Below are 24,690 nucleotides of genomic sequence, written 5' to 3' on the forward strand. Positions count from 1 at the left end.
CCAGTGTGCCGTGGCACACTAGTGTGCCGCGAGACATGGTCAGGTGTGCCGCGAAGCTCAGAGAGCAAGAAAGCAAGAGAGAGAGAAAGCAAGAGAGAAAGAAAGCAAGAGAGAAAGAAAGCGAGAGAGAGAGAAAGAAAGCAAAAGAGAGAAAGAGAGAGAACAAGAGAGAGAGAAAGCAAGAGAGAAAGAAAGCAAGATAGAGAGAGAAAGAAAGCAAAAGAGAGCAAGAGAGAGAGAGCAAGAGAGAGAAAGAAAGCAAGAGAGAGGGGGAGGGAGGGAAGGAGAGAGAGATAAAGACATAGAGGGAGGGAGGGAGGGAGAGAGAGCAAAAAAAGAGAGGAAGGAAGGAAGCGAAAGAAAGGGATGGAGAGAGAGAGAAAGAAAGAGGAAGGAAGGGAGAGAAAGAGGGAGGGAGAAAGAAATAGAGTGAAGGGGAGGAAGAGAGAGAGAGAGAATTTTTTTGTCCAACCTTTTTTTAGCCGTCCCCCCCGCTCAATGTGCCCCAGGGTTTTGTAAATGTAAAAAATGTGCCGCGGCTCAAAAAAGGTTGAAAATCACTGCTTTAGATAACCATCGAGGATTTAAGAAAAAAAAAACCAAGTTAGAAAATGGAGTAGAAGGGTGCAACTAAAATAGTTAATAAAATAGACAGAGAAGCTTTAGTGCAGCGGTCCCCAAACTATGGCCCGCGGGCCAGATGCGGCCCGCTGAGGCCATTTATCCGGCCCGCGGGTGAGTGACAGGAGCACATCTAATTTTCCATGAATAAAATGCGGTATTTTGTTAGTAACTAATATCAATCATCAAAAAAGTTGCAAAAGTTTTTTTTCTAATTTTGTCATCCAGTTACATTCATTTTCTTTTAATTAAATTCCCTCCTCAAAAAAGTACAACACCAATTATATTTCTAACTTATTAACCATTATGCCAAAGTGCTTCCTTCTTTCTTTATACATTTTTCTATAAGCCAAGAAAACCTTGCATAGCCAATCAGATATTAACAAAATAAAATAAAAAACAAAACATAAACATATATGAATTTCAGACTTCTTCCCCCCCCCCTAAATAGTACATTCCCATTTTGTTTCTTACTTTAAAATAAGGTATGTGCAGTGTGCATAGGGATTTGTTCATAGGTTTTTTTAATAGTCCGTCCCTCCAACAGTCCGAGAGACAGTGAACTGGCCCCCTGTGTAAAAAGTTTGGGGACCCCTGCTTTAGTGGCTCCTAAAAGAAGACTGTTGGTTTCTAACCAGAGGAAAGATAGGTAGCATTAATACAATGGATTAGGCAAGGTTTACACTGCTTAAGACTCATTAGTTTGTGAATGGACTAAAGTCCACGAAGCATTCAAGGGGATAATTTGGGAAGGAGAGAACTGAAGAGGTAAATGACTGACATGGATTAAATCTAATGCAGAGGATACCTGGTGGGGGGATGGAGATATTGGGGCAGGGAGGAGACCAAAGTTTTTTTATGAGTGAAAGACTCATCAGACAGATTAAGATCATCTGCCATTTCATTTATTTATTTATTATTATTTTTTATTTATTTATTTTGTCCAATACACAATACATATTGAAGAGGATAGACATGAAGTATTATATATAAAGGAAAAATATAAAAGTAGAGAAGAAAAGATATATGAGATATGAGATAAGGAGAGACAATTGGACATGGGACGAAAGGCAGGCTAGTGCACTTATGCACGCCCCTTACTGGCCTCTTAGGAACCTGGAGAGGTCAATCGTGGATAGTCTAAGGGAGAAATGTTGGGGGTTAGGGGTTGACACTACTGAGTCCGGTAATGAGTTCCATGCTTCGACAACTCGATTGCTAAAGTCTTTTTTTTTACAGTCAAGCTTGGAGCGATTAATATTAAGTTTGAATTTGGTGTGTGCTCTTGTGTTGTTGCGGTTGAAGCTGAAGTAGTCATTGACAGGCAGGACGTTGCAGCATATGATTTTGTGGGCAATACTTAGATCGTGTTTTAGGCGTCGTAGTTCTAAGCTTTCTAGACCTAGGATTGATAGTCTGCTTTTGTAGGGCATTCTGTTTCGAGTGGAGGAGTGACTGAATGCAAAAGAAAAAAAGGCAAATAATAATCTCTTTCTTAATTCTAAAATGTGGAAGAGTAGATGGATAGATAGCATAGTAGTCAATGGGGGAGTCTTCATTCAGTGACCATTTGTTCAGTGATTATTCTATTATTATTCTATTCAGTGATTATTCTATTATTCTATTATTCTCAAGGCTGAATGAGGAGACTTGCACTTGTTTCTTGTAGTTGTGACTATTGCAGTGTCTCTACAGTCACATTATCATGATTCGGGTGCTTGGCAAGTGGCTTGCAACTACAATGGTATGCAGCATTTTACAGTTATATACAGGTAGTCTTCCAACTTACAACAGTTCATGTTTAGTGATTGTTCAAGGTTACAAAGGCACTGGAAAAGGGTCTTTTGACCATTTTTCACACTTACAACCATTGAAATATCCACCCATGTGATCAAAGTTCAGACTTTTGTCAATTGACTCACATTTATGATGGTTGCAGTACCCCAGGTCATGTGGTCACTTTTTGTGACCTTCTGAACAGCGAAGTCAATGGGGAAGCCAGATTCACTTAACAAGAGTGTCACTAACTTAACAACTGCAGTGATTCACTTAACAACTGTGTTATGTAAGGTTGTAAAATGGGGTAAAATCCGCTTAACAAGTGTCTCACTTAACAACAGAAATGTTGGGCTCGATTGTGGCCATAAGTCGAGGACTATCCATATTCCCCATTTGCAACCATCACTGCCAGCTTCCAACAAATCAATGCGGAAGCCAGCGGGAGGTTGCAAATGGCAATCGGGTGAGTGCCCAACACTGCAATGGCAAGGGATTCCCCTAATGATGACACCTGGAACTGCTGCAATTGTGGCTGTCAGTCAGGCCTGTCAAACCGGTGACCCGCAGGATGGATGCAATACCATGCCCACCCCAACTCTACAATGGTAAAAAAGTTGTGACATGTCACATGATGTGATCGAGTTTGACACCTATTTTATAAGTCAACAGAGGTTACGTGATGTCACACTTTATGATTGCATCAGCAAAGGAGTGGCCCATTCCAATGATCAATTTTTTTAATTTAATTTAATTTAATTTAATTTAATTTAATTTAATTCAATTCAATTCAATTCAATTCAATTCAATTCAATTTAATTTAATTTAATTTATTATTTTATTTTATTTTATTATTTTATTTTATTTTATTTTATTATTTTTTTAAATTTAATTTAATTTAATTTAATTTAATTTAATTTAATTTAATTTTGTTTGTTTGACTTATATGCCGCCCCTCTCCGTGGACTCGGAGATGTTAAGCAAGAACTGTGTTATGTTAAATATGTATTATAATGTGTACCGTTATACACATTTAAAATTGGTTAGAGCAGAAAGTGTTCAGAGGAAAGTGATTTCATACTTTCGAAACAGAATTTATCTGAAGGGGGAAGACACTACTCCCAATGGAATAGTAGGCAATATGACAGCTGTAGATCAAGGCTGTCAAACTCATGCACTGGCCACACCCACGCCCAGTTTAGTGAAGGGGGAAAAGTCCCAATATGTCATGTGACGCCACTATGACGACATGAGTTTGACATTCCTGCTGTAGATTATTCTTGTAAACCTAGAGGATGAGGAAATGAAACAATTTTGCTGTGTTTTATTGGCAGTTTGAATAAAAAGAGGAAAAAATGGAAAGCTGTTGTATGCTGGTTCTTTCAACCAAATCCTTCAATTTCATAGATGTTCCCCATAAAACACTCCCTTCAACCCCTTCCCGTGCTTTTAAGTAAGAGAAACCCATGTAAAAATATACATCTGGGCTGAAGCATAATGCTAAGACAGCACACAAGTTGTTTACTTTGGGCTGCACTATAGCAACCGATTCCAAATCCTACCGTTTTAGGGCAGATACTTTTTTAGGAGACTTCTTCTTAAGTCTGGGGAGCGACTTGTCCTGCTCAAAGCCTTCATTGTCCAAAAGTTGCCTCATAGCTATGTTAGCAAGTTGTTCCATTAGTTTAAATGTTTCACTGATGTTGAGAAACACAGAAAAGAAATGCTGACTGGATCTTGTGCTAACTTTGATCACATCAGGTAACAGCAGGGTTGCATTCTTCTCAAGCTGGGTGATATCTACCCATCGGATGACAAGTTTAGCTGTTAAAGAAAAAATACAGCTTTAGCAGAAACAATAACAATTCAATATTTCCCAATTCAGAAACCAGATAAAATCTAAAAATTTTATAATAATTATAAACGACTTGCATACATATAATTAAATACCGATTTATGGTGCAGTCCTTTGAAAGTTTGCTTAAATGTTAGTCTCAGTGCTTTTGACTGATTGAGTAGCTAGTACTATGCAGTTATCAGTTGAAAGGATTTGTCTACCATCTGTACGAGTGTCTCATAAATCTATATATTGACTACACTATTTGACTAGCAAATGTAGTTAGATTGTTTTACAGATAAAAACCTATCCCTACACACCTCTGATAGAGAATCAAATAATTTTATAATTGTACGCTAAACCAAAAAAAGCTTAACAAAAAAGCAACCAAATTTTAAATAAAGATCCACTAGTTTTAAATCGAGCTAAATCAATTCAGGTGCTAAAAATTAGGTAATTATCCTGGTGACAGAATATCCCGGCGAAAGTGACCCTTATTAATGAATAAAATTCAAAGCTATAAACCTCTTTAAAATGTTAACATGAATAAAAAAGGGTTCATACATGCATGTCCATGAATTATCTGCAGTTACTTGCAGCAAAATCTAACATCCTTTGGAAATAATCTTATCAACTAAGTATTAATTAAATCCTTTGCTTCAGCATTTTATATACTGTATATACTGTATGCTGCTCCTTCTGTATGACATACTGTATATCAGTGTTTCCCAACCTCGGCAACTTGAAGATATTTGGACTTCAACTCCCAGAATTCCCCAGCCAGCAAATGCTGGCTGGGGACTTCTGGGAGTTGAAGTCCAGATATCTTCAAGTTGCCAAGGTTGGGAAACACTGCTGTATATTATAATATTAATAATTGAAGAACATGCTGAGTGAAATAATACGGTGTAGTTTCTTCAGTTTCTTAAACCACCTTTCCGTATGTTTGTTATTCTAATAACGTATATCCTAAGATTTTGTTATTCTAATGCGTATATCCTAAGATTTTTATTAATATTGCTTCTTCATTGCTTATTTGACCCCTATGACAATCATTAAGTGTTGTATCACATGATTCTTGACAAATGTATATTTTATTTTATGTACGTTGAGAGCATATGCACCAAGACAATTCCTTGTGTGTCCAATCACACTTGGCCAATAAAAATTCTATTCTATTCTATTCTATTCTTATTTTCTTACCTCCAGTTCCTGAACATGAGAATAAGAACAACAGTAAATCAAACACACTGTGTATTTGTATAAATGAACCAGTTAATAATTCAATAAGAAGACATTCATTCCTACCTTCTCGACCCATGAGAAAAGAATAGAAACAGAGATGATTAATGCTGAGATACATCCAGCCCTGACGTGGGACTTTCCCTTTCCAATAACTGCAGGAATAGTAATTCACAAGTTTCTCCTCTTCTGGCATTCCAAACAATTTATGGAACTTCACAGTTGCTTCCTTAAATTTAGCCGTGTCATCATCTTCCCGAATACCATTGATTTTGTTGTACTCTGCGATGATACCCTAAAGTAGAGCATACAGGACTACAGTACTTGGAATTCTCAAAGCAACTATACCCTTTGCATTTCACTTCTAGTATTTAAATTATGATCGCTATCATAATGTACACATACTGATCCACTAATTTAGAAATAAAAGAATTCAAGAAAAATCTTAAATAATTATAATTTTCCCTTTTAGTACATGCTCCAAATACAGTGATACCTTGTCTTACGAACTTAATTGGTTCCAGGACGAGGTTCGTAAGGTGAAAAGTTTGTAAGATGAAACAATGTTTCCCATAGGAATCAATGGAAAAGCGATTAATGCGTGCAAGCCCAAAATTCACCCCTTTTACCAGCCGAAGCGCCCGTTTTCATGCTGGTGGGATTCCCCTGCGATGCTGCGATTTCGCTGAGGATTCCCCCGCTGGGAAACCCCACCTCCGGACTTCCATTGCCAGTCGAAATGCTCGTTGTCACGCTGGTGAGATTCCCCTGCTGAGGTTCCCCTACAGCATCGCAAAATCTGGAGGTGGGGTTTCCCATGGAGGGGAGCCTCAGGGGAATCCCACCAGCGTGAAAACCGGCGCTTTGGCTGGCAACAGAAGTCTGGAGCCGGGGCATCCCAGCGACGGTGGGTTCGTAAGGTGAAAATAGTTTGGAAGAAGAGGCAAAAAATCTTAAATCCCGGGTTCGTATCTCGGAAAGTTCATATGACGAGGGGTTCGTAAGACGATGTATCACTGTATATGGAAAACTACTGAACAATTTCATATTATGTTTCAGTAAACAAATGTTTAATAAAGAAACAAATGCCATAGCTTCATGAGATTGCCTATGCAAATACTGTATAGTAGCTTGCTCTCATAAGATTTAACAATGTTGCAAAATGCTTGTTATGGTCACTATTAAAAAGATTCTGGAGGTAAGCTATCCAGATCAAGAGTTTCACATTATTAATCCTTCACATAATACATTTTTGGATGAGAATTACAAATCCGCGTGTTACTCATAATTTGTTAGTGTCTGCTAAACCAGACTGGATTCATTCTGCTACATAAAAACAGCCAAATTACATGGCAAATCTGCTTTTGAAAAATGATAGTCAAACTCTATAAGGTATGCGTGGATATATGTGAGTAAAAGCAACAGTATTACTCCATCAACATTTTAGAAATTGTGGTGGAACTGGCATGTGTTTAAAACACCAGTTTGTACCTCTTCCAATCAATATCACTTAATACTGGCATTCTGATTGTGCAAACAATATTACACAGTTATTGGAATCATATTTTAAAAAATGCACACACACAAGAAAATCAGAAACAAAGTACAGTTATATACTAGCTTTTCCTACTCACATATATATTGAACAGATAAAAAAAAATACAATACCTGTATTTTTCCTCTGACAAAAGTGTTTATATCATTTTCATTTTCAAATATAGAAAGAGTTTGTAGTAAATTCTGCTCAAGCCATTCCCAATGCTCAGTTATTTCTTTTCTTGAGCAACCTAAGGTAGGAACATGAAGTGTTTGCAAAAATTATTCCATTATGAAGAACACTTGCACAAAAAGTTTTAGTTCCAATATTACTAGTGATTATCAAACAGTTTTAAATGATGCCTTCTGATGTAGCTCTTGCCTAAAAAGGTCATTGCCTTGGATGGGAAATGAACACTCGGACACCAAGCTGGGTAAAATGGGTCACTTTATTAAATATTAACAGAAAGACCTGCAGGGGTCGCTAAATGGGGCGGAGTTTCCTGAACACAACATACTTGGGCAACTCAAATGGGCGTTACTCCATGCCTGGTAAGGGTGAGGCGTGCCCCGCCTACTCCCGACCCGAAAGCCACACCCAGCATGTGGGAGGGCTCGCCTTGCATGACCCGGAACCGGAAATGACGTAGGTGAGCCCCAAGGGCACCCCCCCTCACACCTCTCTGTCCGTGGAGGAAGCGTGAGTTGTGCAATGGGGGTGCCAATCATCTTACAAAAGATGCCCCAAGGAGAACACACAGTTGCTACTGATACCCTTTCCGCCCCGTTTCTGCCATATAGTGACCAAGAATATAAACATCCAATTGTTGAATCAAAAACCTATTTACATACAGATGCACCCCGTAACCACAAATCCTTACCCTCGTCCAGGATGGAGTAGGCGAAAAACAATCCGTAGCAAATGCTATAAGACTGCAAAAATTCCTACTCGGCCCCAAACCAGGCGACCTATAAAAACATCCTGGATTGAGCGGAGGTCCATTTGGTGGCGAGCTCGGGGGCAAGAGAAGCCGGGGGGGAGGGCAAGCAAGCCCTGATAAAGGGCACACGCCCCGCCCCTCGGCTTTCCCAGAATGCCCGAGCAGCCACTGATTGCTCTGGGACGTTCCCGCGCTATCTCGGGGAACGCCCCCAGCTGATGGGGGAGCCGAGTTGCTTCACGCCATTGTCAATTTTCGGCTGGACGTTATTTCGCCTGGCCTCTCATTTTTCCTCTTTTTTTCTTCTCATCTCACTGAGCTTCTCTTCTCATTTTAAACAAGCCAGTTTTTTATGATACTAGAAACCAAGGATCCATGCCGTGGTTTATAATTTCACAGCAATTCAGAATATAAACCCTGTTTTGCCCATTAAAATTTTAACCAAGCCACATTTTGTGAAGTGTGGTCATCCTGAAGAACTGAGAATTATTTTGATACTGGAAATTAAAGCTTGGGATGTTCTTGCTGAAAGGCATCTTTGTATGGCGTGAGTTTGCTTTTGTGTCTCTCATATATGTAGAATTCAGGACTTGTTTGTTACAGTTCTTTTGGCAGGTTACAAGCGGTGTGCCACAAGGGTCTGTTCTGGGTCCTATTCTTTTTAATATGTTTGTGAGTGACATAGGGGAAGGTTTGGTAGGGAAGGTTTGCCTATTTGCCGATGACTCTAAAGTGTGCAATAGGGTTGATATTCCTGGAGGGGTCTGTAATATGGTAAATGATTTAGCTTTACTAGATAAATGATCAAAGCAATGGAAACTGCAGTTTAATGTTTCCAAATGTAAAACAATGCACTTGGGGAAAAGGAATCCTCAATCTGAGTATTGCATTGGCAGTTCTGTGTTAGCAAAAACTTCAGAAGAGAAGGATTTAGGGGTAGTGATTTCTGACAGTCTCAAAATGGGTGAGCAGTGTGGTCCGGCGGTAGGAAAAGCAAGTAGGATTCTTGGCTGCATAGCTAGAGGTATAACAAGCAGAGGGAGATTGTGATCCCCTTATATAGAGCGCTGGTGAGACCACATTTGGAGTACTGTGTTCAGTTCTGGAGACCTCGCCTACAAAAAGATATTGACAAAATTGAATGGGTCCAAAGATGGGCTACAAGAATGGTGGAAGGTCTTAAGCATAAAACGTATCAGGAAAGACTTCATGAACTCAATCTGTATAGTCTGGAGGACAGAAGGAAAAGGGGGGACATGATCGAAACATTTAAATATGTTAAAGGGTTAAATAAGGTTCAGGAGGGAAGTGTTTTTAATAGGAAAGTGAACACAAGAACAAGGGGACACAATCTGAAGTTAGTTGGGGGAAAGATCAAAGGCAACATGAGAAAATATTATTTTACTGAAAGAGTAGTAGATCCTTGGAACAAACTTCCAGCAGACGTGGTTGGTAAATCCACAGTAACTGAATTTAAACATGCCTGGGATAAACATATATCCATTGTAAGATAAAATACAGGAAATAGTATAAGGGCAGACTAGATGGACCATGAGGTCTTTTTCTGCTGTCAGTCTTCTATGTTTCTATGTTTCTATCGTTTCTCCACCTTGTCCCAAACAGAGTTCATGTTCTTTCAAACTCGGTCATGAGAAATAATTGCCTGGCAAACAGTTAATATAATATTTTCACAAACAGAAAGAGGTGAACAACAAGGTGAACTTCTGACCTAGTGAGATAGGAAATGGAATCAGACATAGGTATGTAGAAAAGTCTGGTTCTATCGCTTACAAATTATTAAGCAATACTCTTGCCAAACTTCACATAATATCAAAAATCTATCATTCTCACTAGGATTTTAAAAATTGTTTTAATTTCCTGGGAGGTGTTCTCTGTGTAGACTGCATACACATCCTGGCTGATGGAAAGCAGGGCAACAATATGATAGATTACAAGGCAGTCTGTAGGTAACAGATCTTACTTTGTCCAGAACAACAACAACAACAAAATAATAATAATAATAATAATAATAATAGTTATTATTATTATTATTATTATTATTTATTAGATTTGTATGCCGCCCCTCTCCGAAGACTCGGGGCGGCTCACAACAACGATAAAAACAATATTATAATGGCACAAATCTAATATTAAAAAACTAAAAACCCTATCATAATTAAAAACCAAACAGCACATACATACCAAACATAAATTATAATAAGCCTGGGGGAAAGATGTCTCAAATCCCCCATGCCTGGCGGTATAGGTGGGTCTTAAGTAGTTTACGGAAGACAAGGAGGGTGGGAGCAGTTCTAATCTCTGGGGGGAGTTGATTCCAGAGGGCCGGGGCTGCCACAGAGAAGGCTCTTCCCCTGGGGCCCGCCAGATGACATTGTTTAGTCGACGGGACCCGGAGAAGGTCAACTCTGTGGGACCTTATCGGCCGCTGGGATTCGTGCGGTAGCAGGCGGCTCCGGAGGTACTCTGGTCCAATGCCATGTAGGGCTTTAAAGGTCATGACCAACACTTTGACCAACATGAGCATATCAGCAGTAAAACTGGGCTTTAACTGCATTTGTGGCATACAGGCCAACAGGAACCAAAACTGACTGACTACTCTCAACTTTTGCAAGGAATGTTACATATGACAGGGCTCAGGGAGGCACTTCCATAATTGACTGAACAAGCAGGAAGAACAACATCAAAAACAGACTTGCAAGATTGTATTATTGTTATTATTGGCAATCTCAATAAAAGTAATGTTTGCTTTTTATCATCAGCTTCTATCAACCACATCGTGATGACTAGGGCATGTGAAAATCATGACTTGGAATGTAAGTGGTAAAGAGAATGTATTTACAGATGAGATTAACAAATTAAAAATAGGTACATTGTGTGTAAGTGAAACTAACAGTAAGGGAAATGATGTTATAGGTATGAATGATGATAATCAGCTCAGTGGATGAAGTTACAGGGAACTGAAGCATTCATTTTTCTCACTCCTACATTTTGGCATCTACATGAAACGCCTGGAAAAGTCATCCGGTAGTTCAGGACAAGGTATTATCAACCTATGGATCATATCCAGCTGTACAATGTCCACCATAGGCAGGACTGGAGATGGCATAGAAATTGTAACCGGTGTCTGAAGGCTATGGAGGACTGAATGGGACTAAAGAGGATGAAGTTAAATCACAAGAAGATAGAGCTGCTCTTTCTCTAGAAACATCTGGTCCTCTGTTTCCATTTACACCCTAAAGAAGCAGGTTTCACCAAAGAAGCAAGTTTGTTATTTTTGAGTCCTCCTGAGTTACCGTATTTTACCGTATAAGACACACCAGAATATAAGACGCACCTTAGTTTGGGGGGAGGAAAACAGGGAAAAGAATCTGCTTACAAGGTATTCATCTGGCTAGCGTCCTTAGTCTGGTCAGCTTCAGCACATTATTTTATCCCTTGGTTAAGGGCTTAAAAAAATTTATTCTGAGAGAGTAACAAGTAACAAGCTTGCAAGCCAGTAAGAGCTGGGAACATCATTAGCACCTGGAAAGAAACAGTCTGAGCAAGTACAGCAATGGGAAAAACCCTGCAAAGACTTAGGCCTTGGAAAACATTCTTCTTTGCAGAGAGTAACAATGAAAGAGTTTGCAAGCCAGTAAAAGCTGGGAACATAGCACCTGGTTAGGGCTGGAAAGAAACATTTGGAGCAAATAGAGAATGAAAAAAAAATCAAAGACAGGATTTGGAAAACATTGTTTGCAGAGAGTAACAATGAAAGAGCTTGCAAGCTGGTAAGAGCTGAGAACATCGTTAGAACCTGGTTAGGGCTGGAAAGAAACTTACTCAGAGCATATTAGAATAATGAAAAAAAAAACCTGCAAAGACTTAGGGTTTGGAAAACATTCTGCACAGAGAGAAACAATGAAAGAGCCTGCAAGATAAGAGCTGGGAAGATCGTTAACAGATAGTTAGGGCTGGGGTGTGTGGGGGGAAGTTACATTCAGAGTATAAGACCCACCCAAATTATCAGCTTCTTTTAGGGAGGAAAGATGTGCGTCTTATACACCGAAATATATGGTAAGTAACTGCTGAATTTCCAGAATATTGGTCATCCTAGATCACTGAGGAATGCATAAATATGATAAAGTTCATTTTATGTTTATGGACTTAAAAAAAGGCTACAATAAAGTGAATATGGTTTACAAGGAAGGTCTTACAAAAAATATGAAAGTGGAGGTTGGTTGGGTAAATGGACAAGAATTATAATAATGGAAAGGAAGCATACATAAGAAGCAATGGAATGTGAACTGTATGGTTCAGCACTGAACATGATGTAAGCAAAGTGTGTGATACTTCCATCTATACTTCAGGTATTTATTTATAAATGTAAAAGGCTTTCTTGTGTTGATGGCAATGATATTCTAAATGGAGAAAGTGTTGTTTGTAAGGACAAAAAGATGTGGAGAGTGATAGAGCCTGATGGTGGCATAAACTGTAGATTCTGGTCATCACTTTATTTATTTATTTATTGATTGATTGGATTTGTATGCCGCCCCTCTCCGTAGACTTGGGGCGGCTAACAACAGTAATAAAAACAGCATATAACAATCCAATATTAAAACAGTTAAAACCCTTATTATACAACCAAACATACATACAGATATACCATGCATAAAATTGTAAAGGCCTATGGGGAAAGAGTATCTCAGTTCCCCCACGCCTGGCGGCAGAGGTGGGTTTTAAGAAGCTTACGAAAGGCAAGGAGGGTGGGGGTAATTCTAATCTCTGGGGGGAGTTGGTTCCAGAGGGTTGGGGCCGCCACAGAGAAGGCTCTTCTCCTGGGTCCCGCCAAGAAAAGTAAAATAAAAAAGGTGTTGAGAAAGAGTGTATAGAAGAACAACAAAGACGATTAAGTGGCTGGAGTCTAAAACATATGATGAATGTTTGCAGGAGTTGGGTTTGTCTAGTTTGGTGAAAAAAAGGACTAGGGGTGACATAATAGAAGTGTTCCAATATTTGAGGGGCTGCCACAAAGAAGTGGGGGTTAACCTATTCTCCAAAGCAAATAGAAGGCAGGACAAGAAACAATGGGTGGAAACTAATCAAGGAGAGACCCAATCTGGAACTAAGGAGTAATTTCCTGACAGTGAAAATTATTAACCAGGGGAACAACTTTTGCCTTCAGAAGTTATGAGTGCCCTATCACTGAAGGTTTTTAAGAAGAATTTGGACATGATTATGGGAGTGATTTTTTTTATTATTATTTTTAAATATAATTTTTTATTGATTTTTTAAGAATTTTACAAAAAACAAAACAGAAAGCATAAAGTGTACCATCACCATACAGAAAAAAAAATCCCTTCACCAGGGAAGAATCCATTTTGTATCCTTCATTTGCTTTGTCTCTGGGTTACATTGTTCCTTCTTTATAGAGTGATTGAATTTTATTTCTTACATTTGGATCGCTTACTGATGTTGTTAATATATAATTTTTAACCTTCTCCCACCGCCTCATTGTTGCTGCTAATTTCCCTTCATTATAATTATGTAGTCTGATTTCCATAATTTCATAGGGAATGTGATCCGCCATGTATTTGCACCAATTTTTTATCGTCCATTTATTGTCATCTTTCCACCCAAGCACTATAGTTGCCTGGGCACTTTCTATCGCTGCAATTTTGATTTCTTCATATTCTTTTACCTCACTATTTTTTATCAATAATGCTGCTTCCTTAGTTATTTTCCAATTACCATTCGTAATTTTATTCACTTCCATTTGTATTTGTTTCCAGAATTTTTGAACTTTATTACATTCCCAAAATATATGCATAAATACTCCTTTTTCCTTGCACCCATGCCAACAATTTCCTTTCTTCGTTGTTTGAAAACGTGCTAATTGTATTATGGGAGTGATGGTGAACCTTTTGGACATGGAGTGCCGAAAAGGGAGTGTGTGTGGGAGCACTTTGCAAACTCAACTAGGCCGCAACTGGAAGAGGAGCTGCCCAGGGGACATGCGCGTACCGGAAAATGAACTTCCGGTTTCTGGTACACATGTGCGTGCCAACCAGTTTTTCTTCCAGTTACTGGCGTGAATGCGCCTCCAACAATCAGCTGATTGCCACGCATGCGCCGGCTGGAAAACAGAAGACAATGCTCTTCCTGTTTCTGGCACTGCAATGCAGGAAGGCCAGCTTACTATCATGCACGCATGTGTGCCAGAAACCCAGAAGAGGAACGGGTGATACTACATGTGCCAGGCGACATGGCTCCATTTGCCGTTTGGGCACATGTGGCATAGGTTCAGCATCATGGGTATAGGGCAGGGGTCCCCAAACTTGGCAACTTTAAGACTTGTAGACTACAACTCCCAGAATTCTCCAGCCAGCATAGCATAGCATAGCAGGCTGGAGAATTCTGGGAATTGAAGTCCACAAGTCTTAAAGTTGCCAAGTTTGAAGACCTCTGGTATAGGATCTCCTGCCTGACCAGGGGGTTGGATTAGAAGACCTCTAAGGTCCCTTCTAACACTGTTATTCTATTTTAATTTTCTTATTTCGTGGCTTCCATTTTTGGCTTACTATTGCTTATTCCTTTTCTCTAGTCCAGTGTTTCCCAACCGTGGCAACTTGAAGATATCTGGACTTCAACTCCCAGAATTCCCCAGCCAGCATAAGCTGGCTGGGGAATTCTGGGAGTTGAAGTCCAAATATCTTCAAGTTCCCACGGTTGGGAAATACTGCTCCAGTCTTCCTAATGATACTTACCCAGGAAAAGTATATTACGGCGAGTCTGTGTGTTCATAGCTGAATTGTGCTCACAATCAATAACAGTATTTTGAGATTGAATATGAATGCTTCAATACATAGTCTATAAATCATTGAAAAGCCTATTTAAATTCTGTCAGAAAGGCACTGGTGGATATAATGTGAAAATAAACTGCTTCCTAATCTCCTACAGAGCTTGCAGAATGATCTTGATTCTGAAGAACTGCAAGGATAAGCTTATATCTGATCCTGGCCTGCTGATGAGGAATGACATCATCCTGTCTCCTTTCCAGGGAGGCCTGGCATTTCTTGGAACATGCTTCGCTCTGAAAAGCCTGCATAATTGAATCAGAGCAGCAGAACCTCTTATCTGATATGTGCACCAGACTGTGCTTGAAATTAATGTATGAAAATATATTGTTAAATACTGGATGTTGTTATGAAATCTGAGTTAGTCTTTCTCCAATTTCTACATGCTTGCACACCCAAAGATTCAGAATAACTACCGGTATTCCCTCATATTTGATGTTTAATGGGAAAGTCCTATAGTTTAGTAAGTTATTAATTTCTTGTCACAACATAAATTATTTGAGGCAGTTCTGTGTTAGCAAAAACTTCAGAAGAGAAGGATTTAGGGGTAGTGATTTCTGACAGTCTCAAAATGGGTGAACAGTGTGGTTGGGCAGTAGGAAAAGCAAGTAGGATGCTTGGCTGCATAGCTAGAGGTATAACAAGCAGGAAGAGGGAGATTATGATCCCACTATATAGAGCGCTGGTGAGACCACATTTGGAATACTGTGTTCAGTTCTGGAGACCTCACCTACAAAAAGATATTGACAAAATTGAACGGGTCCAAAGACGGGCTACAAGAATGGTGGAAGGTCCTAAGCATAAAACGTATCAGGAAAGACTTAATGAACTCAATCTATATAGTATGGAGGACAGAAGGAAAAGGGGAAACATGATCAAAACATTTAAATATGTTAAAGGGTTAAATAAGGTTCAGGAGGGAAGTGTTTTTAATAGGAAAGTGAACAAAAGTTAGTTGGGGGAAAGATCAAAAGCAACGTGAGAAAATATTATTTTACTGAAAGAGTAGTAGATCCTTGGAACAAACTTCCAGAAGACATGGTTGGTAAATCCACAGTAACTGAATTTAAACGTGCCTGGGATAAACATATATCCATTGTAAGATAAAATACAGGAAATAGTATAAGGGCAGACTAGATGGACCATGAGGACTTTTTCTGCCGTCAGTCTTCTATGTTTCTATATATATATAAACTGAAATCTGGATAAAGGACAGAACCATTGAATGCCCCATCTGCATGTAACAATTATCGCAAATTGTATATGAATGGGCCCTTAAATATGGAATTTTCTACTTACAACCTATAGCAGTTGTTGTGGTTGGCTCTGCCCCAGCTCCTGCCCCAAGGGAGGTGGATGTGGGGAGTTTGGCAGACAGCCCAGGAGGAGATCAATCATGCTTATCATCCCTGGATTCTGAACAAGAACGTATGACAAACCCACGCATGCGGAGTGTTCTGTCTGGGTTCCCCCGGACGTCAATACCAACTAAAAAGAGTAGCCAGACACGCTGGTAAAAAGCAAAGTCATTTTATATCTTTGAAAACAAACACAGATAACAAAAACTGTTCTTACAAACTGGAATGCTATGAAGCTTCACAAAAGAGTCACGACGGCCAGACAATACAACAGGCTTCTTGCTGGCACACACACCACTGTAGATAATAAAACCCACGCCTCCCCCAAGTTTTCAGCCTTCGAGGCCACAAGCCAGAATCAGAGACGCCAAGGATCGAAGCAAGGTCACAGGACTCCCAAAAGATAACTCTCCACAATACAGGAAGGGCGGGCCTGCCTTTTCAACCTTTCTGAGGAGAACCACACCCAAACCCAGCTGTTGCCTATTAGGGATGGAAATACCTGGCTAATTGTCCCCTTCTTTGTGCTGCCCTTCTCTGCCTCATATCTATGATGGCTTGTGCGTTCTCATCTAATGACTCCAGGCTACTCGCTGGGGAGAGCTCCCCCCCGGGGGTCTCAGGCTGTTCTCCCTCCTCCTCTTCCTGACATTCCTCTTCCCCGTCTGCCTGGTCCTCCCCCTCCTCCTGTTCCTCGTCCTCCCCCTCTGAGCATGGAGCCGGCAGAGTTCCAGCCGTTCCCTGAGGAGCCTCAGACTGAATCACAACACGTAGAGTGATGCCTAGGAGAGAACAACTGAAGGATTATTACAGGAGATAAGTGAGGCCACCTGTGGTTGGGTGGGGCTGCTGTAATTAGTGCTACAGATAAAAAGAGCAGCGTGCTGATTTAGCCTTGTAGAAGTTTATCTGATTCATAGTTTCGTCAAGATCATGGTTTTGCTGTTTCCCTGTTCAAGATTGTGTGTGGACTTTCTGAACTTTGGAATTGGACTCAATTTCCCAGTTACTGGGTGATAAATTGGATTGCATTTAACATGTGCCTTGTGTGTACCAGAAAATCCCTTTGACATTTAAAAAGGGAGTTTTTTCTGCTTTTCTGTTGATAAAGACTTTTGGTTTTCCTTCTATCATGTGGCGTGTGTCTTTTTGGACCAATTACCCTGTAATTATGGGCGGTTGGGACACGCCGGCAGAACACCAGTGATGGTGAACTTTTTCTTCATTGGGTGCCAAAAGAGTGCACACATGCTGTCGTGGATGCACAAGTGCCCACACCGATAATTCAATGCCTGGGTGAGGGTGGAAACAGCTTCCCCCACCCCCCGGAGGCCCTCTCGAGGCCAGAAACGGCCTGTTTCCCGACTTCTGGTGGGCCCAGTAGGCTCGTGTTTCACCCTTTGTGTTGTGAGTGTTCCCTGCCAGCCTTTGGAAATGTCAGATTCAGAGGAGGGAGAAGACGCAGAAGCTGTAATTTGCCCTGATTTAAGAGAAGTGGAGGAGGGGAGTGAGGATGAGAGCTTAGTAGAAAATCCATTGGACATTAACATGGATAGTAGTGCTTCTTCAGACAATGGGGGAATAGAAAATAGCCCTTGGTTAAGTGCCAGATTTAGGAGATTAGAGAAAAGAAAAGACGAGCTTTTGGGAAGGAGGATTTGAATCTGCTATTCGGAGTGTGTAAATTAATTAATATCTCGGAAATAAGGGATGCTTTTATGGAAAGTGAAGAAGACAAGATGGATGTTCTGCCCTTTCTCCAGCAAAGTAAGTTCTAACATTGCATGATAAAAATGTCTGAAATTAGTTTGAACCTGACTCAGAGATAAGGAGATGTTAGAAGCTGACAGCTTGCTCATTAGAAGGAATGGGAAATTGGAATGCACTTGCATGCCGTAGATGTATTTTGGCGAATTCCAGCGTGGAAGAAAAAAAAATAATATAGGAGTGTTATTTTGAAAATCCAAGACTGTAAAGAGAGTATTTTTGAAGCAGCACAGCTAGACCAGAACACTTCCCAGGCTCCAAGGGCTTCCCTGGAGCAAGGGGAGGGTAAAAACACCCTCCCCATCCCACCCAGGGGCTCTCTGGAAGCCAAAAAGGCCCTCCCAGAGTCTCTGTCCAAGCCAAAAATCAGCTGGCCAGCACACACATGAACGTTGGAGCTGAGCAAGGGCAATGGCTCACGTGCCAGCAGACATGGCTCCGCATGCCACTTCTGGCACCTGTGCCATAGGTTCGCCATCGCTGACCTATAGCATATCAGTGACATCTAAATAGGTGAGATTAAATTCATAGTAGCAATTAAACATTAAAAAAGAACTTATCAAAAGCCTGAGTGAGTGAAGCCATTCAGAAATTTGATATCGAGTCCATCAAGACGAATCTGGCAGCTTAGAACTTTAGCTTCCAGAAAAACCCTCATATTTATAAAGGAAACTTGAGAGTTTTAATGATATACAGACAATGCCCCTCACCCATTCATCCAATAATCAATACAGTATTCTCCTTTATCGTGTGTAGTGTACACACAACCCATCTTTATTCCAGTTCTAGCTTCGCACTTTTTACAGAAATCTCCTTTCATTTTATCACTACAATACTTATTTAATTTCCACACCTAGTCCAAGACCTCACAACTATGTCCACTATTTGCTATCAAAGACAAAAACTTCATACAGGACTTCTCATTCATATTTTATAAAGAATAAATATGTATTTTCATTCAAGGAATTTCAACCCTATGAAAACAAAGGCCAGAATCCAGAATTACTAGGGTTGCACAGAGGAGACGGAGAAACCCTTCAACTACAGCAAACAACTATATGTCAGCATTTCATCTTTGCATCTACTTGCAGTAGAGGGAAAACTATATTTTAAAAATAGTAAACAGAAAGTAAAAAATGACCCACATATACTGTGCAAGTTGGCTAATTCTTACGGAAACCAAAGCATAATGCATCTACAAGGAGCTACAGAACATAACAGCAAAGTTGGAAGTGAATTTGGAGTTTCCTTCCAACTTTGTTCAACTCCTAGCTCAATCAGGAAGCCCTGTACCATTTTAGACAAATACTTCTTCAATCTCTCCTTAAAAATCTCCATTGCTGAAGCACCCACAACTTCTGGAGGCAAGCACTGATTAATTGTTCTCACTGTTCACAAATTTCTCCTTAGTTCTAAGTTGGTTCTTTCCTTGACTAGTTGCTTCGTATAATGGGTCAGTCCCCTCTTCTTTACAGCAGTCCCTTAGATATTGTAACACTGCTACCATGTCATCCTACATACCAAATCCCTGTAACCATTCTTCACATGTTTTAGCCTTCAATCCCCCAATTATCTTTACTGCTCTTCTCTATACTATTTCTAGAGTATAGAGTCTCAATATCTTTTTTATACAATGCAACCAGAACTGGATGCAATGTTCCAAATGTGGACTTAACAAGGCATTATGGAGTGGTACCAACACTTAATGTGATCTTGATTTATACTTCTATTAATACAGCCTGGGACTGCTGGCTCATATTGTTTGTCTACTACAACTCCAATTTCCCTCTCACAATTACTACTATTGAGCCAGGTACCAACTATACTATAGCTGTAAAATTGACTTTTCTTGCTAAATGTAGAACCTTGCTTTCCTCACCACTGATTTTCATTTGGGCCAAGTGTTCAGTATAATATAACCATTATAAAGTAAAACTGATACATTGTAAAAGTATTAGTTACATCCAATAATCTTTGGTCAAAACCACAATACCTTGAAGACAGTTCACATACTTACCACAAGCAATAGTCCAGTATATCATAGAATCCGGTGCTTGATACAGAATACGATACGGTGCTACCCTTGCGCTTGAATCTAACATAACATCAAGAGTTCCCACGAGAAGTCCTGGGGAAAAAAAGAATTATGCATATATTACCTGTTGCATATTAGAAAGTGTATGCCACATTAAAGCATACTCCAGCTGTAGATCTAACATGTACCAAAGACAAATTCCTTGTGTGTCCAATCACACTTGGTCAATAAAGAATTCTATTCTATTCTATTCTATTCTGGTCTGGTCTGGTCTAGTCTATTCTTTCCAGCCGTAACCAGGTGCTAACAATGTTCCCAGCTCTTACCGGCTTGCAAGCTCTTTCATTGTTACTCTCTCCAAATAAGGTTTTTTTTAAAGCCCTAACCAGGGGATAAAATAATGTGCTGAAGCTGACCAGACTAAGGACGCTAGCCAGATGAATATCTGATAGGCAGATTTCTCACCCTATTTTACTCCCCAAAAATTAAGATGCGTCTTATACTCCAAATAATACGGTACTTAAATATTTACAAAATGTGAGGGGGTGTACTCACTTTTGTGACACCCTGTATTATGGAATCAAGTTCAGAATCAGTTATGGTGATAAAGCTTGTTGGCAAAGACAACATTTCTCATATTTTGCTCCTGCTGTCTTTAAATAGTACAGTGTTCCCTCACTTTTCGCGGGGGGATGCGTTCTGAGACCGCCCGCGAAAGTTGAATTTCCGCGAAGTAGAGATGCGGAAGTAAATACACTATTTTTGGCTATGAACAGTATCACAAGCCTTCCCGTAACACTTTAAACCCCTAAATTGCAATTTTCCAATCCCATAGCAACCATTCAGATTATTACTCACCATGTTTATTTATTAAAGTTTATTAAAAAAAAATTTATTAAAGGCAGACAAAAGTTTGGCCATGACATATGACATCATCGGGTGGGAAAAACTGTGGTATAGGGAAAAAAACCCGCAAAGTATTTTTTAATTAATATTTTTGAAAAACCGTGGTATAGACTTTCCGCGAAGTTCGAACCCGTGAAAATTGAGGGAACACTGTATATCTATAGCTTTTGCTACAGATGTTTTTTCCTGGCAGCAATTTTCTAGAGGGAAGATTTATCAGAAGTTTACTGCACTTTTAGGAGCCAGCAAAAAGCACAAGAAGATACATCCTGGGCAAAGGGTTAACTACATTTCTTTTCTTACTTGGTGCCACCACTGAGAACTAGTGATATCAGATGAGGACTAGTCACATCTATGGCAAAGCAGCCCATTGTTTCCTCAATGGTTTTCTGAGACCATGTTTTCCTACCAGCCATTTTGGAGGGAGAGCATAACAAGTTTTTCTTAGATCATGATAGGTGGCAACATACAACTAAACTATCCTGAAATACTTTAGCACAGCTGGATTTGGAAAAATATGGATGAAAATTCACTAGAAATTCCAGGGCTATAGACTAAGGCTTGAAATTAACAACCTGGATGAAAGCAACGACAACCTTTTTTCCATATTGTTGCTGAAAAACAATGTAAACGGCTCCATGAAGTCATTAATAGTCAAAGTCTATTCAAGAGTGTCTTTATCTTTTTATCTAATTACAAAGGAATCACACTGGGCATCAAACCAAATTGCAAGATGACCTTTGCAACAGACCCCCACAGAACTATTAGTAAAAAAAAATTGAATACCACCACTGTGCTCATCCAATTCATGTGACTCTAGGCACACACACCTTACTAAAACTAACATCAACAAAATACACAATAACTGAGGCTGTCTACATAACTCATATCTTCAGTCATCTAACATCTAACAGCCTGAGAGATGAGACATGTCTTTAAAGCTTTCTGACAAGGCTAAGAAGGATGGAGCCTAACCCAACCATTTACTGCTGTGTGCAGTAGGTGTAGTAGAGATTAGCAGATTCTTTCAACATGCCTCTTTGCAGGTTTATTTACTGTAACCATTTCTATGCCTGTTTTTGGAGGAGAGAAGACGACAGCAACTTAATACCACATAAACCCTTTCTATGCGGCTCAGAGGGCAAACAAAGCAAGCACATTTTATTTTCCACTGAAAATATGGAATGCTATCTAATGCCACTAAACAGGTTTGCAGCTACTAAATACTTGAAGTCAGTAAGAATTACGCTTAACTGGAGGAAAGCTTTATTTTCATTGGAATGAAAAAAATGGACGGTTTGGGTACTTTTCCTAGATTTGGGGGAAACAACAGAAAGAATAACATTTGTTGCATTCTTTCTGTCCTAGTGATTGCCTACAATACAGGAAAAAATGAAAAAAAAAATGTCCAAGGCTGAACTTTGCATCAGCAGCACAGATTTAGTAGGCATTTGGACTCTTATTGGTAATTTCTCAAGCTTCACATAATGTTTATTTTGTACACATAATTAGTATACACAAAATCCAGGTTATGACTGATAAACATGTTTTTCTTGCTCAGAAGCATCGTTTATTTTTTTAGTGTGTAACATTTTATTTTTAGAAACTAACAGATGACACATAGACACACTCGCCAAGTATTCAAAGAAAAAATTACTAAGCTGTACATTCATACGGCTAATTATTATTACATTTAATTTCATACCAAGCTATCAGTTTATGCTTTGTTAGACAATTCTATAGAAAAAAAGGAAGGATGTCTACCCAAGGACATTTTAAAAAAGGTTAAAGTGTTTTCATACATATTTTTTTACAAAGAAGAAATCTGAGAATCTGAAGTACAAGTTTTCCCCAAAATAAAGCTGAGTCTGATATTAATTTTTGATCCAAACATGCATTAGGACTTATTTTGCACTTTAGGTCTTATTTTCAGGGAAATACGGTACTAAATGCATCTATCTGGCTGACAATCTTAACTGGGGCTTATTTTTGGGACAGCTCTTATATTATGATCATCCTGAAAAATCATGCTACAGCTTATTTTCCGGTTGAGTCTTAGTTTGGGAAACACTGTAGCAATAAGGTATTCCTTCCCCATAATATCTACTTTTGTTTTAATAACCAGTAAACTTAAAACTGTCTTAAATCACATGTGCATTCCAAAGTCCTATTACAGTAACGACTTATATATGGAATCATGAACACAAAATATTATGATGTCATGTCATAAGAAATCTCCAGCTACAGATGTGTGTGCGTGGGGGGGGGGATTTTTCCAATGTTTTTCAACCTTGGCAACTTCAAGACATCTTTTCATGGGATCATACATGAAACTAATGTACCGAGCGTTCATAAGTAATAAATAACATGGAATATCGAATTCCATGTGAATATCATTTATAAATAAATAATATGGAAGTTATTACAGGTATTCTTCAACTTATAGCCATTTGTTTAGTGACTGAACGAAGATACAACAACACTGAAAAAGTGACTTATAACCATTATTGAAAACAAACAATTCAAAAAGGCAAAGAAAAGGAAACGGCATATACAGTACATGAATAAACAGTGTCAGCTTCTGCTGTGAAAACTGTCTATCAGCAGAACTGTAAGGAAGTGATTTCTTCTGCTCCTCTGTCTCAATTCCACATACTGTATTCTCTTTTAAAATCAACTACAGTGGCTGCCAGATTGCTCAGAAAATGGGAAGTTACAGGATAGAAAAGTAGCCAAATTACAGAGATGCAGATCCTTCCACACTGTTTTGGATTTTCCCCTTATGGTGTTTATTAGAAATTTGATTATTTTAATTACATGAATTCTTGCATTAACGATTAAGATAAGGTGGTAGGAATGATAACAGATATTTAGAGAAAGTAATAACCAAAATATTTTTTTAATTAAATGTATTTGCCAAAACAAGAAAACAAAAGAATATAAGGAAGGTGTTTGACATAACGTTCTTGTAAATGTATTTATTCTTCTGTGTATGTATATATTTGTTTAGTTTCTCTTATGTTTTCTTTTTTGTGTTTTGTCTTTTTGTATGTTTATATTTTCTTTTAAATTTTAAATTTCAATAAAAACTATTTTTTAAAAAAATAGAAACTTCTTTTAAAATGATGCTGACTGCGTAATGGAAAAAATACTGATACAACATTTCATTTATTTGCAGCATATACTTCAGATCATATAAATCTTTCACCTTTCTTTAATGTGTTGAAAACTCCACGATTATATTCCTAGAGTAATAACAACCAGATGACTGCAAGGAATATAAATCCTTCCATGCCCCTCACCGTTCAGTCAGAACTGAAGAATGTTCTTGGTTGAAAAGCAAAATATCTTTAAGGAAAAAAACCAAGAAAGTCCAGGTGCCTTTTGAAAAAGCATCTTTCTGACAACCATGACCTGGATGATTGAGAATCTCCACAGACAGGCAGAAGGAAACAGTTCAATCCTAATTACTTTTTAATACCCGTACAATGCATTTGAAAGATTTTTGGCATAATTTCACAGGCTGTCAATTATTGGAACATAACCAGATTGTAATAAACTACTTCATAGACCAGACAATGAGAATCAGCTGCTATCATAAATATATGGAAGTATATATGACCATTCATTACAAAGAAATGGCTCCTGTAAATAGAGGCCTTTGTCCAAGTCTAAATTGAACATAGATTTGGGCAGATAAACTACAGGTAGTCCTTAATTTACAACAGGTCATTTAGTAATTGTTTGAAATTGCAACAGCACTGAAAAAAGGTGACTTATTTATTTATTTATTATTTATTAGATTTGTATGCCG

The 24,690-nt window shown here is 38.9% G+C and overlaps 1 protein-coding gene across 2 annotated transcripts in view; it reads right to left on the bottom strand.

Moving 5' to 3' along the window:
* The window catches only part of TBC1D9 (TBC1 domain family member 9), a 73,379-nt gene that overhangs the window by 40,480 nt on the left and 8,209 nt on the right, over window positions 1–24,690 (bottom strand). For both annotated transcript variants that reach the window (XM_070757750.1, XM_070757749.1), the window contains exons 2-5: window positions 19,953–20,063; window positions 7,145–7,263; window positions 5,543–5,771; window positions 3,960–4,221 (exon numbers count right to left, since the gene is read on the bottom strand). In XM_070757750.1, coding sequence (XP_070613851.1) covers window positions 3,960–4,221; window positions 5,543–5,771; window positions 7,145–7,263; window positions 19,953–20,063 — 721 coding nt within the window. The remainder of the gene's footprint in view (window positions 1–3,959; window positions 4,222–5,542; window positions 5,772–7,144; window positions 7,264–19,952; window positions 20,064–24,690) is intronic.

This window comes from Erythrolamprus reginae, chromosome 7, assembly GCF_031021105.1.
Source record: "Erythrolamprus reginae isolate rEryReg1 chromosome 7, rEryReg1.hap1, whole genome shotgun sequence".
Classification (NCBI taxonomy): Eukaryota; Metazoa; Chordata; class Lepidosauria; order Squamata; family Dipsadidae; genus Erythrolamprus; species Erythrolamprus reginae.